The sequence below is a fragment of the Haliotis rufescens genome, unplaced genomic scaffold (assembly GCF_023055435.1).
Source record: "Haliotis rufescens isolate VD_foot unplaced genomic scaffold, xgHalRufe1.0.p SCAF_11, whole genome shotgun sequence".
NCBI classification, from domain to species: Eukaryota; Metazoa; Mollusca; class Gastropoda; order Lepetellida; family Haliotidae; genus Haliotis; species Haliotis rufescens.
Window position 1 is genome coordinate 19006730 of NW_025963791.1, and position 13141 is coordinate 19019870.

At 40.7% G+C, this 13141-nt stretch overlaps 1 protein-coding gene and 1 long non-coding RNA gene across 3 annotated transcripts; both read right to left on the minus strand.

Moving 5' to 3' along the window:
• Positions 1-649: 649 nt before the first annotated feature.
• Positions 650-10691, minus strand: LOC124120460. 2 transcript variants are annotated; one of them, XM_046483282.2, is made up of 5 exons: positions 8992-10691; positions 5338-5373; positions 4883-4992; positions 3704-3763; positions 650-2018 (listed from the first exon to the last, which is right to left on the minus strand). In XM_046483282.2, the coding sequence occupies exons 1-5, from the start codon at positions 9500-9502 to the stop codon at positions 1284-1286; spliced, it is 1452 nt and encodes a 483-aa protein (XP_046339238.2). In that variant the 5' UTR covers positions 9503-10691; the 3' UTR covers positions 650-1283. The 2 variants fall into 2 exon arrangements, with proteins under 2 accessions (XP_046339238.2, XP_046339239.2); XM_046483283.2 differs by lacking the exon at positions 3704-3763.
• A 637-nt stretch (positions 10692-11328) lies between these two features.
• LOC125377986 lies at positions 11329-13137 on the minus strand. The gene is made up of 2 exons (XR_007219952.1): positions 12643-13137; positions 11329-12493 (listed from the first exon to the last, which is right to left on the minus strand). It is a non-coding gene; the product is annotated as an uncharacterized LOC125377986 (long non-coding RNA).
• Between the last annotated feature and the right edge of the window lie 4 nt (positions 13138-13141).

Here is a 13141-nt window from a genome sequence, read left to right on the forward strand (position 1 = left end):
TTTATTTTATGTTTATGTCCTGTGCACTGTGGTTATGAACATTTTCTGTTGTCAGGTGTTGGCAAGACAAATGTCGTCACAGTGACGAGTATGGCTCTGAACCACAAAGCATGGATGGTACCTGGTACATGCATGAATCTTACAGTAAGATGTTACAGTGTCGGTAACTGGCGTGGTTCTGAGATCATATGGATCAAGGCCAGTGATGCTACTGCTGTTTTTAAAAGAAAATTTCATTGCAGAGTAAATGCCTCGGCGTGTGCCGCAGGGGAAGCCAAAGCCACATTGTGTGTTTGTTGTTTATATCTGGCTTGACGAGGTTTTGGAAGAGAACTCAACTAAGAAAACTTTTGTTATGTGTCGTATGCATAATCATATCATTTGTATATAGAAAGTTTGATCCTTTGTACAGCTTAAACTTGACAAACCAGGCGTAATTAAGCAAATGACGACGCTTCGCAACAAACTAACTACACTGAGTGTAGGGTGGCGCCCTGCTATAGATTAAAACTCTTTTCTATCCAAATTGGTTTCTTTGAAAAATTAATATATACAATCTGTGAACATGTAAATACAGTCTCACTACTAGATGCTCATATCCCTTGTAGTGTGGAGTCTACAGGCTGTTGTATATATGACACAATGTAGAAATGTATTATTTTTTTTATTTTATGTGAAAACACAATCGATACCATGGTCTACTGGACTGGTCCAACAATACCTATTTTACGCAGAAACAATAATATGTAACATTGTGTTTAAATAGTCTATGCCTCAGGAACATATAGAACTAGAGGTCAAGGAATTATGCCCCCTCAATGTCCGCTTAGGAATCACATCACCTTTAACCAGTGACAAGGTAAAAACAACTGCGTAGACCTGAAGAGCGAGTTAATGTTCAGCTTTTTTCCTTCTTTGTTTGTTTTTAACGTCGCACTTAGCAATATTCCAGCTATATGACGGGGGTCTGTAAATAATCATGTCTAGACCAGACAATTCAGTGATTGGCATCATAAGCATCGATCCAGGCAATTGGGATACGATGACATGCATCAGCCAGTCAGCGAGCCTGACCACCCGATCCCGTTAGCCGCCTCTTACGTATTCTTTGAACCGCTATACTTAACATTGTCGTAAGAGGCGACTTAGGGGATCGGGTGGTCAGGCACGGCGGGGGACACCAGCAATGGGCTCCACACATTGTACCCATGTCGGGAATCGAACCTGGGTCTTCGGCGTGACGAGCAAACGCTTTAACCACAAGGCTACCCGACCACCCCTTGTTACACAGAGGACCAAGACAAATGGCTTGCCTCTGATGCATAACCCTCACTACCAATGGAAATGTTGGACAGATCCGATACTCGAGATTCTAAAGGAGGCTTCGGGACATTTACACAATCCACAAGCGACACAGGCAGGTACCCTGTTTCATTTCGACAGTTTTTGAAAATAGCAAGACCTTTGTTTGGTATTTTTAGTTGAAGCAGGACATCACCATTTTTAACAGATAAGTTGATAATATCTCCACGTGTTTTTTCGACGCAGCTCCTGGCAACGAAGTAGGAAATTCCAAGTTGTTCAAGTTCCTTTCTGAACCCTTCATTTTCAGAAGGTGATATTGTTTGTTTAAACTGTTTTACAATTTGAGAGGGGAGCAAATAGAAAGATGGCGACATCAGCGATGTAGGCACAAAACCAACATGTCCTTGAGCATTTTTACACTTGTACATATTACCATGAGTGGGTTCATCGTGTAACATTTCTAACACGTCTCCTTCTTGAATGTTCAGTTCACCCCCATTGTCTGTCAGCCGTGACTCTCTCGCCTCGTACACGAATTTATCCTTCTCGCGTATGTTGAGGGCATGCAACAATGTAGCCTGTGATTTGGTCACCTGATCTGCATGGTACTCAACAGCGAGCCTATCGTCAGCTTCCAGTGAGTTAGGCCCGTCTGTTGATGGAACCGAAGATAGGTCCGAAGTCGGAACCGGCTGAATTCTTCTGTGAGAAGACTGAAAAACAAGATATATGGTGTCAGCATTGTAACATATCAACATCTGTACAGTATCAGGTCCCACTTGCACAAAGCGATCTTAGCGCTACAACTATTGTAAGCCTATGTTAAAGTATGGAAGTTAAGATCATCTTAGCGCTAAGATCGCTTTGTGCAAGTGGGCCCAGGTCAAGACATAGACTCCCTGGCTGTATTTACAAACCATTGGTAGCACAACAAACGACTGTCGCAATTCCCATATTATAGTTACAAAATGTTAACTTTGACCAAGAGGATCAACATGGCGCAAAGCAATGTTGTAGCATGGCTACCTAGCTATTGATGTAAGTACATATATGGTCATAAGGCTCTCATGTTGAATCAAGAACGTAAAACAGATTGTAATTTGCTTGTGGTTCCTTCAAATAAATGGCACATTTCAGTTTAAATATTTATGTAACACGAAAGTAGAAAACAAACATATTATGAAACCAAACTAGTAATATGTGTTCCTGAAACATTTGTTATTGTTTTGCAAGGAACAAGGGACATAAAGTTGGCATAATCATAGTGTTATACATGATACTGTCAGCATTGGTATATTAACAGTGGTAAAGTTATTGATATTTTTTTCATAATTAATCTGTTCAGAGTAAGTAATATTATTTCTTAATAAAGTAGAAGACTGATACAGATATTGTTAGAATTGAAACCCACTAACCATACTTCTCTATGATAGTTACCTCCCTAATGGTAATACGTTTACTCCTGTAGCCTGACAGGTGAATAATTATTATTCACGTTGTCTAAAAGTGCTAATATCTCGCTACATGGAAACTGGGTCAACGTTTCCGGCATAGCATATGCTATAGGCCTGTCCCCACCCTCTCGACAGGCATACTTCGCTACACGGAAATGGGTCAACATTTCCCGCATAGCGATATACTGTATACCTGTCCCTGTCCCTCTCGACAGATCAGCCCCCTTCACGGATTTAGGTCAAAGATGCACTGGAGCGGAATGCTGTATGGGGAAATAGGTCGGAAAGAGGTAGACTGGTACCCTGTCCTTCGCCTCCTAGCGGCTGCAGGCGAGGAGCGCAAGCGCTCTAGGGCAAGTTAACCCGTCTAGGACAGAGCGTGCCGAATAACATTAACACTTCTAACTAGATTGTATACATATCTTATTAAAATGGTGCGTCTTCAAAGTGGTTGCGTCAACGTTATGGAGGAATATTTCAGTGTCGCCCTTCCGTGTGTTATAGGGAAAGGTTTTAGGTACATAGGGATCGGGTGGTCAGGCTCGCTGACTTGGTTGAAGCATGTCATCGATCCCAATTGCGTGGATCGATGCTCATGATGTCAATCACTGGATCCAGACTCGATTATTTACAGACCGCCGTCATATAGCTGGAATATTGCTGAGTGCGGCGGTAAACAACAAACAAAAGTTAGTCACCTCTTACGACAAGCATGGGTTGCTGAAAACCTTTTCTACCCCTGATCTTCACAGGTCGTTATGTTATGAGATTGGCTTGATATCACGGTCCTCTTTTGAAGCCGGTTTTTCCCAGTATACCGACATGTGCGTGTGATTATTATTCATTTGCAGCGATACCTATATTTTAACAAAACATAACACTGTCGTTACTGCTGGTATTTTCAGAACATTCCTGATTTTCATTGATATCACGATAAAACTCACTTCTAATAATACTGCTTTTCTGAGGTGATTGTCATCCAGAAATTTACTCTTGTGCCATATCTGTAATAAAACAGAATACAGATACATTCTGCACCAGCAGCTGGACAAAGCAACAATTGAAACATCCCGCACAAACTTATGGCATATAGTGAGTGAGTGTGGTTTTACGCCGCTTTTAGCAATATTCCAGCAATATCACGACAGGGGACACCAGAAATGGGCTTCACACATTATAGTAGGGAATCGAACTCGGGTCTTCGGCGTGACGAGAGAACGCTTTAACCACAAGGCTACCCCAACGCCCCTTATGCCATATAGTCGTGCAATACATGTCTATATAACAATATAACAGTACCCGTGATACGATACTTCATCAACACACAATTCAGCATGTTTGTGTCAGAAAAACACGCACAAGCACACACGCTCGTATGAAGGAGATACAAGCATATGGCGGTTTTATAAGCCATTCTTGCATCAGATGTATAGTATGTGATGTATATCGCATAGTAACACAATGTTGAGCTATTGTTCAAGGTTGATGGTCGAAGAAAAGTTGATGTATATCAAAAAGTTATTTCACATGGTTGATCTATATCACATGGTGGTGTATTTCACATGGTTGCTGTATATCAAATGGTTGATGTATTTCACATGGTTGATGTCAGGAGATGGTAGATGTATATCACATGGTTTATTTAAGGAAATGGTTGATGCATTTCACATGGTTGATGTATATCACATGGTTGATGTATATCACATGGTGGATGTGTTTCACATGGTTGATGCATTTCATATGGTTGATGTTAGGAAATGGTTGATGCATATCATATGGTTGATGCATTTCAAATGCTTGATGTTAGCACTTGGTTGATGGATATCAAATGATAAGTGAATGGTGTTTTTTGTTTTGTTTGTTTGTTGTTTAACGCCGCACACAGCAATATTCCAGTCTGCAAATAATCCAGTCTGGACTAGACAATCCAGCAATTGACATCATGAGCATCGATCCACGCATTTGGGATCGATGACATGCACCAACCAAGTCAGCGAGGCTGACCACCCGATCCCGTTAGTCGCCGGATGTATTTTGCATAGTTGACGGTTGATATACCTAAAATATATGGTTGAAATATAGCGCATGGCTGTGTATAGTATAAGTTCTTTTTGACGACATACCTTTATCTGCATCCTGATATATTCTGGGATTTGTAAGGTTGGCCTGAGTGTGGGCGGGTCGGACATCACTGATCTCTGGGTCCTGCACAGGTCCTGCACACTCACATGTGCTTGAAACACAATCATCAAGGATAAACAGAAGAACACGTTTTGATATTCATAGAAAACATGCGGGTGTATTGAAGAAGAAGAAAAAAACATTGATTATTAACTGGTCCTTCCCATACAACAAGAGAGTTGTAGTATAAGTTCTCGATAAGGTTAATGGAAGAGCACGTTTTTGATGTTCAAAGAAAACATACTGCATGTATTGAAGAAACTGTGTGAATATTAGCTGGTCGCTCCCATATAACTGACTCCTCATCACGAGAGTTGCGGTGTCAGGTCTCAGTATTTACAATTTAATTCATTTAGATATTGTATATGATAAAGGACTATTAAAAAAGTATACTCACTTCCGTTCGTGCATATTTCGTTTGGCATCTGCGGTGCTAGAAAAGATATACATGTCTTAATTTGCTGATGATATGCATTGAATATATAGCTCATCTACATGCCTTGTTCACATCGTTATTGCCACGTATTTACAAGCGCGGACACAGGTTCTAACAGTAGGGCGTTTACAAAGATCCACCTATTATTCCAGATTTTTACAAAATTAAGTTTTGCTGCAAAAGTGCAAAAACTTGTCCCATGGCGAAGTTCGCTAGTGTTCCATTTCACGACATCGCCTCGTACGTGTCGCACAGTTTTGAAAGTAGATAGTTCAGCAATTCTACTCGTTATCACAACCAATTTCATGACCGGTCAGTGCCCTGGGTCATGTGACCACTGACCACTGACCACTGACCACTGCTAGGAGTGTCCTTGTCTCCTGGGGTTGAGAACTGACTATAAAAGTCCAGTTTCGATTACCCCAGAAGATTGATTAGACATAAGTGATATAAGGGATGTGGTACATTGCTGTTTAAGGTATTTAGCAGGTACAAAACGTTTTCGGATATCTTGGTAAAACTCACAGATAAAAAGTACATGAAATTCGTCCTCAACACCCATATCACATAATGGACACAAACGCATAGATTTTAACGTATTTTGTCTTCTTCCGGTATTAACTCTTATATCACTCAGTCCCATACGAAAACGCAAGAATGTTGAACGAAGATTTAAATTACAAAGAACACTTAAATATTTTTCAGGCTCCAGTAAGGATTTGAATGATCTATACACATCATATCTGCTACTTGCATTTAAATTAGACATCCATGTTTGATAAAAGGTATTTACAATTCTTTCTTTGAACATATTTACAAACATACAGGTGTTACCAACTCCTTGATAAATCCAAGCATAGCCAAAGCCATTTGAGAACAAAAGTCCCCGAATATTTGATGCCCAAGTGTTGTAACCCAGATTATCATAGTTGTATAACATAGTGTAAGCTTTCCTTGGCAGTCGCTGTTTGTGCATAGTAAGTATTTTTAGCCAATATCTGATACAACGAATATATGAATTAACGTACAAAGGATATCTACCGCACTCTCCGTAAACAATATTATTAGGGGAGTTGACACCAATCATTAAAAAAAAATTACAAGCAAGAAGATGTACTTTTTCGATTGTATTAAAATGTTTAAAACCCCATAATTCAGAGTCATACAAAAGTATTGGTTGTATCTGTGTGTCAAACATTTTAAAGAATATACTTGGGGATAAAGGCTGGAGTTTAGATAAAGTTGACAATAACATGACCATGGCTTTTTTACCCTTTACAGATAAATCCTTAACAAGATTACCCATACTTAAAGTGTTGGTAAACAGAACACCTAGGTATTTATACTTACTAACAACTTTAACTCTCGAACCCTTATATAACCATTTTTCGACTGAAGCTAATGGGCCACCTCTTCTAAAAACGACTATGTTTGTCTTTTCTAAGTTTACAGCTAACTTCCAATCATCAGCGTAATCATTCAAAATGTTTAATTGGTTCTGAAGACCCGAGGCTGAATGTGATATAAGAATAACATCATCAGCAAACAATAATAAGAACAATTCTAAAATATCCGGACATAATTGGACCCCGTGTTTGCCACTATTCATTATTTCTTTACACAATTCGTTAATAAAGAATGGAAATAGAATGGGACTTAATACGCATCCTTGTTTCAAGCCAAGCGGACAATCAAAAAAGTCAGTGAAATCACCTTTACAGCGCACACACGCCCTGACATTAGAGTACATACTTTTAAGAATCAGGTACATTTTGCCCCGTAATCCAGCTCTTTTAAGGCACACCCACAGTTTATGACAATTCACAGAATCAAAAGCCTTCCGGAAATCAACAAAAGCTACATACAGTTCTCTCCCACGTTTCATCAAATATTTTTCTATAATTGCATTTAATGTAAACAATTGATCTGTAGTCGAATAGTGTTTTCTAAACCCGGCCTGATATTCTGGAATTCTATCCCTCATATTGGCCCATAACGTTAGTCTGTTGTTTAATATACTCGAAAATACTTTCCCCGAAATATTGTTTAATGTTATACCTCTATAATTATCTGCATTGCTAGCATCTCCTTTCTTATGAATAGGTATAACAATGCCCTTCGTCCACGAACTTGGAAATACGCCTGAACGAAAAATCATATTAAACAATTCTGTAAGATAGGGCAAAATTATCTCCCTTGATGATTGCAGCATTTCAGCAAGAATATTATCCAATCCCAAGGATTTGCGTTTTTTAAGTGACTGAATTGCTGTCAGTATCTCATGACGTTGAATATCAGATTCAAGGTTTTTCCCGATCTATTTCAGAAAAGAAATCATCTTCATTTATAGGATCATATATGTCATCAAAAAGCGTATGATCAAATACGTCATTTGTTGAAAATACTTCTTTAAAATGAATTGCCCATTCAGCTTTTGAAATGCTACAAGCAGGGATGTTTCTCATGTTAATGGGTCGAACCTCTTTCCAAAATTTCTTAGCATAACCCATTGCATTACATAGCTGTCCAATTCTATTGTGTCGTATCTTGTTCTTATATAACCTGATTTCGTACTTATATCGATTTCTTAAGGAACAGTAACTCTTTCTGTTATCAGCAGACTTGTTACTTCTAAATTTCCGTAGTGTTCGCCTCGTAGCACGTTTTGCCTGCATACATTCAATGCTATAACGTCTGTTAATCATGTAGCCATTCTTAGAGCATAAGGCTTTCTTCATGCAGCTGGCGGAATTCAGTAAATAGTCTACGAAGCTAGACAAAGGCCTATCTATATCAACATGTAGAAGTTCTATTAATTCAGTCAGATTAAGACAGCTCTTAAGATTATCCAAGTGTTTGCTATGTGACCCTGTAGATATGGTTCAATAATGCTTATCATGTCATGGCTTACATGAAGTCATTATCAGAATATTGGAAAACATTTTCTGACTACAACGAAAATGAAAATTATGATGACAGGGTTTCACGTGTACACAGCTAGTTTGCATTTTACGCTAAATGGAATGTGTTTCGGTGGATAATTGAGACTGATTGTTCTCTGGCGTTGACGTTATATATTTACACGTTTGTCCAACTATTTGCGCTTATGAAATCATGCATCATGTGATAATATTAATATAAAGTGATTACAGCAGCAGATGTAAGGAATATCTGTCTGAACAACTTTGTACACAAGCTTGGTATGTTGTCACTATTGCAGGAATTGATACGCACATTTGAAAGTTAGTTTGACGACATCCTTTTCTTAGAATTAGAGTGGCAGTGAGGGAATATAAAGCCATCTGTTGTAGTGGATCCGCGAAATAGTGACAATTTTTAAACACTTTCAGAGTTTGAAAACGCAACAGGTAGACACCGACGTAGGTCCAACGTGACTCAGTACATTGATGCATGATAATAGAGTATATTAAGTGTAAGGGGGGTAGATGTAGCGTTGTCACCGGTCTTCGTGGTTGTTTTTAAGTGTTGATAGGAGTATTGTACCGTGTCTGCCTGTACAATGATTGTATATATATAATACAGTTAATAACTGGCAGTCCTACACATAACGATAGATAATAACGTATGGTATGAACCATCTTGTTTCTGACTTACTCGGTTTCTTCAAATAGTCCATAAATATGTCCTTCCACCCACGAGACTTTGTGTCAATGATCTGAAATGTCAACAGCTCTGACGGCACTCTACACTCGTCCACGTGGAGTGCCACTATGTTGTTTGTGTCGTGGTCAATGTCATACTGCACGGCCAGCTGAAGTTGATACATGGCATAATTCGACTTGAGAAAATTCTCAGATAGAATAAAGACGATTCTATCCGATGTGAAAATGAACATAGTCATTAAATCTAAAACCCTTTCTCCTACCACCAAGTCCCTGTGATACTCGGCACATTTAAAGCCATGACTCCCTTCCAATTCATCAATGAGCTTTCTCGTCCAAATGGAATCGAGATTATCCTGACAGAAGTAGGCATGGAATTGCTTCGAGTCGCTCAACGGTCTAGGAACATGCTTACTGCGCTGACGGTCTTGATGTCCTGGACCCTGTTCTTGAGGAATAACACTGTCTCTTGATTTGCGGAGGTCTGCTGGGAGAGTTGCCATTGCCACATCGATTTTCAAATTTCACAAGTTATCACAACGGCCTGAGTACTTCCGCATTCATGTCGTCTGCTCGTCAGATATCTTCACAGTGGCATACACCTCGAATCGATTCGTATAAGCCAATCGGTCAAATCAGAACCGGGGGTGGTTCCAGGTGTATCCGTCAGTTGTGTAGATATGTCGATAAATTCACTTCATCTAACCTGTGTTATCTGATATTACACTGTGGTCCCACTTGACGCGTCTGCGCATAGCAGCCATGCTATATTATAAACGACTGACCTACAAACGTTTATAGGGGGTCCCGTCACACTTAGTATCGAGGAGAGTCGTGTCTGGTCACACACCAGTGGTCACATTCCCTTCCGCCAACACGACATCTGTATTGCTTTAAATCCCCCCATATTCGGCACATGAACAACATTAAACATAACAAGCTGGTCGTCTGACCATCCTTGGCTGCCTTCTTCACCTATAGCTGGTGCCAAGTGGTCGATTGTTTTATTAATAATCGATCACGTAGTAAACAATACCAGACTTCAGTGTGTGTGTGTGTGTGTGTGTGTGTGTGTGTGTGTGTGTGTGTGCTAAGAGGCAGAGGTAGCTGTCATCGTGTAATTATTTATCGTATTGTAATTTTTTGCTAGCACATTTTTTTTTCAAAACATTGCTTCTTCTTTTTAAATTTAAAGTGTATTGGTATTTAATCTTAGATAGAATAAAGACGATTCTATCCGATGTGTAAATGAACATTGTCATTAAATCTAGAACCCTTTCTCCTACCCTGTGGTAATCGGCACATTTAATGACATTATCCTGACAAAAGTAGGCATGGAATTGCTTCGAGTCCTTCAACGGTCTAGTAACATGCTTACTGCGCTGACAGTGTTGATGTCCTGTCCCCTTTCCTTGAGGAATAACACTGCCTCTTGTTTTACGGAGGTCTGCTTGGAGAGTTGCAAATGCCACATCGGTAATGACAACACTGTCAGAGTATATCGTCTGCTCGGCGAATAGGTTTGCAATGTTTGTCTTGAGCCCACCTGGGAAGTCTGCACTGGTTAGCGTGGTAAAATCCACAAGCGTTGATCCAAACAGAGTTGATACTGTCAAATTCGTCCAAAAAACACTTTTTAGGGCCACCTATCTCTCCCGAAAGAATGCTTTTCATCCTTTGCGTTGACTACCCTCAAACCCAAATAAAGAACCCACCTCCTCCTCCTCCCTCCTCTACCTCCCTCCCTCCTCGTCCTCCTCCCTCCCTCCCGCCTTCCCGCCTTCCTCCTTCCCACCTTCCCGCCTTCCCGGCATCGCCATCTTGGATGGGGAGATGGCCCCTCGGAGGTGCCGCCATCTTGGAGGCGCGCACGCCTCCCGGAAACGGACATGCCGCCATCTTGTATGCGCCTGCCACCGGAATCGGATGCGCACGCACCACCGGAACCGGAAGTGACGTCACGCATGACCCACAATGCCCTGCGCCGGTCACGTGACCTGATGACGTCATCAGAGGTCACGTGATCAAACCGACTCATCAGAAGCCAGGAGCGGTTCCAGGACGGCGCCACCAACTACTTAGGCTCCTGCGCTCTTATTTGTACTCATATAGCTGAAATATTACTGCGTGTGGCGTTAAACAACAAATTAGGTACACCAAATGTAGGTGGACGCCCTGCTCGAGATTGAAACTCTTTTCTATTCAAATTGGATTTTTGAAAAATTACTATATACAATGTGTGAACATGTAAAAACAGTCTCTGGAATATGCGCATATCCCTTGTAGTGTGAAGTCTACAGGCTATTGTATATGTGACACAATGAAGAAATGCATTATTATTATTTTATTTTATGTACAAACACAATCGATCCCATGGTCTATTGGACTGGTTCAAACTTACCAATTTTACGCAAAAACGCAACATATTGTTCAAATAGTCTATGCCCCAGGAACACACAGAGCAAGAGATCATGGAATAATGCGCCCTCACTGTCTGCTCAGGAATCACACAATCTTTATCCGGTAACAAGGTGAAACAGCTGCCTGGACCTGTAGAGCGTGTTTATGTTCAGCTTTTTTTTTGCTTGTTTGTTTGTTGTTTAACGCCACAATCAGCAATATTCCAGCCATATGACGGCGATCTGTAAATAATCGAGTCATGGCCAGACGATCCAGTGATTGACATCATGAGCATCAACCATGTCATCGAGTCTGACCACCCGATCCCGTTAATCGGCTTTTACGGTTTCTTTGTAACGATATACTTAATATTTAATCATTTATTTCAATTTCAGTGTTTATTTCTCTTGTATTAGTGAGCTTGTCTTGTAATCAACTAACGTCCCTACATTTACTGACTGGTCGACTTTGGCCATGATAACCATGCGTCATGCAAGCAGCCATGTACCGGGCTAAACATCATGGAGAGTAGATATAGCTCTGTGCCATGATAACCTGGTGTTAGACACCATGGAGAGTAGATATACCTCTGTGCCATGATAACCTGGTGTTAGACACCATTGAGAGTAGATATAGCTCTGTGTCATGATAACCTTGTGTTAGACACCATGGAGAGTAGATATAACTCTGTGCCATGATAACCTGGTGTTAGACACCATGGAGAGTAGATATAGCTCTGTGCCATGATAACCTGGTGTTAGACACTATGGAGAGTAGATATAGCTCTGTGCCATGATAACCTGGTGTTAGACACCATGGAGAGTAGATATAGCTCTGTGCCATGATAACCTGGTGTTAGACACCATGGAGAGTAGATATACCTCTGTGTCATGATAACCTGGTGTTAGACACCATGGAGAATAGAAATACCTCTGTGTCATGATAACCTGGTGTTAGACACCCTGGAGAGTAGATATAGCTCTGTGCCATGATAACCTGGTGTTAGACACCATGGAGAGTAGATATAGCTCTGTGCCATGATAACCTGGTGTTAGACACCATGGAGAGTAGATATAGCTCTGTGCCATGATAACCTGGTGTTAGACACCATGGAGAGTAGATATACCTCTGTGCCAGGTTAACCTGGTGTAAGACACCATGGAGAGTAGATATAGCTCTGTGCCAGGATAACCTGGTGTAAAGAACCCAATGGAAGGTAGAGACAACTCTGTGCCATGATAACCTGGTGTTAGACACCATGGAGAGTAGATATAGCTCTGTGTCATGATAACCTGGTGTTAGACGCCATGGATAGTAGATATAGCTCTGTGCCAGGATAACCTGGTGTAAAGAACCCAATGGAGAGTAGAGACAACTCTGTGCCATGATAACCTGGTGTTAGACACCATGGAGAGTAGATATAGCTCTGTGCCATGATAACCTGGTGTTAGACACCATGGAGAGTAGATATACCTCTGTGTCATGATAACCTGGTGTTAGACACCATGGAGAGTAGATATACCTCTGTGCCATGATAACCTGGTGTTAGACACCATGGAGAGTAGATATAGCTCTGTGCCATGATAACCTGGTGTTAGACACCATGGAGAGTAGATATAGCTCTGTGCCATGATAACCTGGTGTTAGACACCATAGAGAGTAGATATAGCTCTGTGCCATGATAACCTGGTGTTAGACACCATGGAGAGTAGATATACCTCTGTGCCATGATAACCTGGTGT

What these genes read in the sequence shown, in the direction of transcription:
- LOC124120460 (XM_046483282.2), bottom strand. Translation starts at nt 9,502, where the DNA reads ATGGCAACTCTCCCAGCAGACCTCCGCAAATCAAGAGACAGTGTTATT. An exon ending in GGACTATTTGAAGAAACCGA is followed by an intron (nt 5,374 to 8,991) that starts GTAAGTCAGAAA and finishes TATCTTTTCTAG; the next exon opens with CACCGCAGATGCCAAACGAA. An exon ending in ATATCAGGATGCAGATAAAG is followed by an intron (nt 3,764 to 4,882) that starts GTATGTCGTCAA and finishes GTTTTATTACAG; the next exon opens with ATATGGCACAAGAGTAAATT.